The sequence below is a fragment of the Pollicipes pollicipes genome, unplaced genomic scaffold, assembly GCF_011947565.3.
Source record: "Pollicipes pollicipes isolate AB1234 unplaced genomic scaffold, Ppol_2.1 Scaffold_7231;HRSCAF=8579_pilon_pilon_pilon, whole genome shotgun sequence".
NCBI classification, from domain to species: Eukaryota; Metazoa; Arthropoda; class Thecostraca; order Pollicipedomorpha; family Pollicipedidae; genus Pollicipes; species Pollicipes pollicipes.
The window spans coordinates 21,418,323-21,424,177 of NW_023597034.1; the positions used below are offsets into that span (position 1 = coordinate 21,418,323).

General features: G+C 52.9%; 1 protein-coding gene across 9 annotated transcripts; it reads left to right on the forward strand.

The window, feature by feature from the left end:
* Positions 1–204: 204 nt before the first annotated feature.
* LOC119109730 (methylosome subunit pICln) lies at positions 205–5,065 on the forward strand. Of its 9 annotated transcripts, none has more exons than XM_037233472.1 (5): positions 205–264; positions 2,739–2,877; positions 3,407–3,549; positions 3,840–4,013; positions 4,239–5,065. In XM_037233472.1, the coding sequence occupies exons 2-5, from the start codon at positions 2,759–2,761 to the stop codon at positions 4,367–4,369; spliced, it is 567 nt and encodes a 188-aa protein (XP_037089367.1). In that variant the 5' UTR covers positions 205–264; positions 2,739–2,758; the 3' UTR covers positions 4,370–5,065. The 9 variants fall into 9 exon arrangements, with proteins under 9 accessions (XP_037089367.1, XP_037089373.1, XP_037089372.1 ...); XM_037233478.1 differs by having other exon boundaries at positions 233–264; positions 2,758–2,877; XM_037233477.1 differs by having other exon boundaries at positions 234–304; positions 2,758–2,877.
* Positions 5,066–5,855: the final 790 nt, after the last annotated feature.

The window sequence follows — 5,855 nt, forward strand, 5'->3', positions numbered from 1 at the left end:
ATGGTTTTCGGTCGTCATTTCTAGAATAGCAGACAAATTTCATACATTGTTTCGACTGGTACTAATATTTTAAACTTTGATGAGGTTGTTTTGCCGTTTGAATTGATTGCATGCATCGACAGCAAAGTAGTAATACTGTCCGCTGTACATATGCTGTGCCATATTTGGTGGTTGTGATACCATTATGACTCACTGCATGGAACAATGAACAACCCACCACTTGCCATATCGTTGTGATTTCGGCGGGATTTCGGGGGCTGCAAAGTACGTTTTGAGGTGAAACACGGCAGGAGTATTGCTGGAGGTACAGGTTAGGTGGAATAAATATTGAGCATCGGACTGTTCAGTCAGTTTCCGTCTTTGACGTACGTACACGTTGCGTTTTGGTAAAGTGGGTAGCGTCGGTTCAGGATGCGAGTCGGCATAAGTCGCTGGCGCTTCCAACGCTTGCAATTTTAAGTCTGACACGTTTTGAAATGTTTGTGGTCTCCATGTGGTAATTGTTACCGTGTGATTGCCTGACTGAAGTCTTATTGTCTCTAATCTGGTACCTCAAAGCAAAATATGATGCTTCCTGGGCCCCTGTGTTCAGAGATGAATGAATTAAGCATTTTGAAGCTATAAGTGCTGGTTTTCACTGAACATAACTGAAATCTGATGCCCCAGTATTGTTGGTAATGACATTAAAACATGAGGGTAGGATGCAATTTTAAATGATGCAGGCATCTTTTTTGCTGATTTATGTATGAGGACAAGTCAAAACATGTTAAGAGGCAAAGCCAGTGCCATCATCTAATAAATAAAAGTCCAGAACTGTTCCAGTCTGAAAAAATCCATTCACTATGTAAGTGCAGGATTTCTGCACAATGTTGGCAGGAAGCATGCACTACTGGAGTGGGCACTTGACATTTTTTTGTGGCAATAACTTGTTATTATGCACATGGGAAATTTTGTGATGGCTTGCCAGCATCGTCACTGCAGGTTGGGTTGTGATTGTGTGGGTTTTCAGCTCTGAGTTGTGAGCTGCAAGGGTTTCAGAGACTGATAGGTAGAGTTTGGCCTCAGCTTTAATTGTGGTTCTCATAATGACTTTTGAGTATAGTGTGGTTATGCTGCCACATGCTATTTAGTGGTAGGGGGCTAACATGGCACCATCTTGAATGGCCTGAAATGAAAGTTCACTGCACTATGTAGATGCAGAAGTTTTGCTGCTGCTCTGCAGACATCTGTCTTATCAGACATTATATCAAAGATTTATCTGCCTCCAGCTGCATGGTTTGTGCCATATGCCTCATGACCAGTTTTACAATAATGTTTGTCCTCACACTCATGCTATTGGCTAGCGGTGTTTCTAGTTGGATCATGTTTGCAGATGATTTGTATGGACAGCCAGCATATATTCTGGTTGATGGCACACCATGTATGTGATACTTAAGTTTAGTTGTTTTTTTTGCCACTAGTTGTATCTGTGCTGACTAAATATTATGTATTGAGCTTTTTAGTCATGCTTTCAAGCAGACATGGCAGTTCCTGTGCTCCTTTGGACATACTCGCATATCCAGAAGCACATTGTAAACATGCTGAAATTTTTGAATTGTTATGAAATTCCTGTTCAATGGCTTGGACTTGGGATAGAGTGCTTAGTAATAGTTTATATGTTAGTGTCTGTTCAAAATAACAGTTGTGTGCCTGGAGCCTCCACACCCGCACCACACCTTCAGTATGCCACTGAGCCAGCAGCCACACCTTCAGTATGCATTTTAGGGCTACAGCATGGAACCCACATACAAAAAGAACACTCATAGATCAGTGGAAGATGTACGAAACCTCCCATGTGTAAGACCCACGCCTGGCCTGTGACCGCCCTGTCCCCATTTGTTTACAGCTTAACTCCTTTACAAAAAGCCTTAATTTCTTCAGGTCAGTAGTGGCTTATATTGCAAGTGAAGCTCACATGGAAGCCCAAGCAAGCTAGTCATAACTTACACAAATATCATGTGCCATTTGGTACAATTAATATAAAATGCAATGATCAGGGCAACCTGCATTTGTGTGATGCTTAACTTTATTTACCATTTCCTTGTATTGTAAATCTGAGTGTAAGACATCTGTAAATTATTCACCTCTGTGAATGAAATCCTGAAAGCTTTCAGTAAAGAACATACTTTTGGGCTGCTTAGGCTCTGACGCATGTCCGAGCCAGTGAATGTGGGGTGGCAAGGATGATGACGACAGCACCAACTTTTTATTAGTGATACAATTATTGTGTAGTTCAAAACCAAGCCTATGCCAATAGCATTATTGCACCCTTTTACAGTGTATTCACCCCTCCCATACCTTGTGGTGGGCAAGATATTTTGTAGTATGTTTCATTAAAAATAGAAGCATTTGAATGTCTACCCTCTCTTAATAGTGTGGGTCTACTACATCATGAAACATTTTGGCCCTTCTGAGCTATGAATTAGTGAAGAATTTACTGTTACAGCTGTGTTTTATTTTGCAGAGGATAAAATCTTTTTTGTCTTTGTACCAAAAACTCCCAACATTTTGAATTACAACCCGGCTTGGACAAGCACTGCCTCAGAGGTATTGAGTAGGTGTGAGCAGGATGGCTCATCAGCCACCACTCCTTCCCACTATAGAAAAGGAACAGCAACCCCATGGTGCCAAACAGAGGAGAAGAACAATAAAAACTGCTCATCTCACTGATCTGCCCTGCCATTGTGCCACCTCTGCAGCACCACGTCGATCCGGCAGGATGGTGGTGGTGAGCTCGTTGCCACCACCGACGGAGGGTGTGCGCGTGCAGGAGCCGTCTACGGCGGCGCACCTCGGCAACAAGCCGCTCGGCCCGGGCACCCTGTACATCGCTGAAAGGTACGGCTCGGCTCAGAACGAAATTGGGTGTGGCTTCTGCCAATGTCCTGAGTGTGTAAGCCCTCTTACAAAAATAGGCCGTCAGGTGGGCGTGCGCTTCCAAAAAGAAAATGTCCGTAACCGCTGAAAGTACAGGAAATGGGTACAACATTCCGTGGTCTGTTGAGTGCGTGAATGCACCACTGAAAGTATTTCACAGGTGCATCCCGATTACCGGGAAAAGTTGTCCTCAGATTTGCCTCCCACCATGGCGATTATCCCGGCCAACAATCACTGTGGCGGCAGCGGGCGGAATGGTCTGTTTTTCTCGCAACAGTTTTGAATTTGGAGCTCTGCCGTGGCCCCGATTTCGGACACACCAGCGTCGCGGTCTTACTTGATTCGGTTGCGGTTGACCCTGCTGGAGCTGACCTCCCGCGTGGCTGAACGAGCGACGGTCGCGTGTCCGCGGCCGGCTGTAGACCGTCGGAGGCTGGCTGGGCGCGCGTGCTGCGCCTGCCGCCCGCTGACGGTGTGCCGGCGCCGGCAGCCGGGTCTCGTGGACGGGCGCCGAGGGACAAGGCTTCTCGCTCGAGTACCCGCACATCATGCTGCACGCCGTCTCGAGGGACACCTCCAACTTCCCGCACCCTTGCCTCTACATGATGGTCGACGCGGACATCGATCCACAAGGTCGGTGCAAGCTGCGCTGTGCTGAAGGCTCCTGTCGGCCTCCGTGGTGAAGTTGTGCGCGCTCTTGCTTGGAGGCGGTGAATTTCTTTTCGGTTTAAGAATCCGGTAGATTGCTTTTGTGTGGGAGCTTGGATGTGTGTGGTTTGGGAATTGCTAAGGTAATGCCGCGCACACGCACACATAACGCCGGGCCGTGGCGCCGACTGTTCCCGACATGTGATTTCGCCTACCCACGGATCGGATCACAAGGGCCACGACTGGTGGCTATACCGCCCACTTGTGCTTGCCAGACGGGCCGGCAGATGGCGGCGCCGACAGTAGTGACGAGGACGCGGCGTCGGGCAGCAGCGTGACGGAGGTGCGGTTCGTGCCAGAGGACGAGGCGGCGCTGGACCGTATGTTCCACGCCATGTCCGAGTGCCAGTCCCTGCATCCGGACCCCAACGACAGCGTGTCGGCGGAAGGTAGGAATCATGGGCCGTCGAGCCGGGGCTCGTCGTTTTGTGTGGTATGGTGCCGAGAGTCTCGTCCGACAAAACTCTCGGCAATTCCCTGTATTGTGCCGAGCGTTTCTGCGGCTCGCAGTCGGCTCCGTCGCGTCCCCAACCCCGTTTCCGCCCCCCCCCCCCCCTCCCCGCTGCGCCCCTGCTCACCGGCGCGTGCCCCTCCCCCTCCCCGCTCGTCCCCAGGGGACGATTTCGAGGGTGACGACTGCGATGAGGGACCGGACGACGCGGGCGGAGGACTAGCAAACGGCGGTGGCGACGCGGACACCCACCAGCCGATGGAGACGGGCCAGTTCGACGACGTGGACGAGTGAGGCGCCGCGCCGTGCCGGTCCGTTGGCGTGGCGACAGCGCGACGTTGGCGGGACTCCGTCCGGTCCTCCGTCGGGGCCGGACCGATCAGACGGTCTGTACCGGACCGGACCGGACACGACACGAGCCGCGGCGCCGGCGCCAGCGACCGCGCACGCCGTCCGGGACGTCAGGACGCGTTGGCCGCGTCCCGCCGCGGCGGCGATTCCCTGACGAGGGTGCTGTCACCTAACGGCGATCTCTACGGGCGGGCGGTTCCGCGCCGCCTGAGAAGAACAGAGCGTGGCTGGTGTTGGACGCTGTGAGTCTTCGCCCGCGATCGGCGGCCGCCCATTTCGAGGGCGCCCGACACGTGCGGGCCGCGCGTTCGGACTGTTGTCGGCAGGCTCCGCCGTGCTTGTCGCACATCGCGCCACGCGATCGGGCGCGAAACGCGATTGTTGTGTACGTCAGACGGATTCCTGGCGGCCTCCTGACGCGCGTTCGTCTGACTGGGGTGATCCCTCTGTCCGTCTTCAACAGGCGAGCAGCGCTGGCAACATGTTTGCGTTCCCATCCTCGTCCCACTTGACGGTGTCATTGTCATACACATCAGTAAAGTTGTTCGATTTGGTCGTCTGGGTGTTGATTGCTGCTGAATGAAAGGCAGCCTAAAGGCGCCTTTGCCTGAGTAAAAGGCGCCTAGCGTTGGCAGTGCTTGGGGTCTCATTTGTGTGGGGGAGGGGGGGGGGAAGGGGGGCAGCCCGCGTGGGGCAGGGACTGGGGAGGGACGCGGCTTGCGCAGCAAAGCTCTGCGGACAGGTTGGCCTGCTGATGGGTGGCGATTTCGCCAGTTCGCGATGATAGCACTGGCCCATGCAAATGCATAGTGAGGTCATCAGAAAGTATGGCTGACGACATTCAGCGGACACCTGAACTTAGACTTGGACAGCGGACATCTGGACTCGGATATCTGGGATTAGGTCCTTGCCCATCGCGTGCAAACACTAAGCGCTCGCCTTAAAAGGCGCCTCATTCTGGTCCACATTTACTTATGAAAGGCGTGTGTTCGTCCGGATTGATGCGTCCAGCGATGGGCGATTAAGTTTTTAAGGTTTCAGACCGGAAAAATGAATGCCGGCCTGGTGTGGGCCACGCGAGACTGCGTTACTGCAGCGTGCGGTAGATGGCAGCACTCAGGGCCAGCCGCAGCGGCCTCGTGCATGACGTGCTGAGCCGCCGGGCAGACACGCGGCTCCCAGGGTGTTATCGCCGCTGCCTGCGCGGCACGTGGCACGCGATATCACGTCACGGGGCGGTGTGACGGCTGACAGCGGACAGGCCATCCGCTACGGCAGGTGTATCAGCACGTGGCGCGGTGCTGGCGTATCTGTTGAAGGGGGCACGCCCCCACACGTCATACCCAAACACAGACACGCTTGAAATGCTTTACGTGCATGCCCACAGAAGGATGGCGCAGGCATTGAATCTTGCGCAGCAGAGATCCCG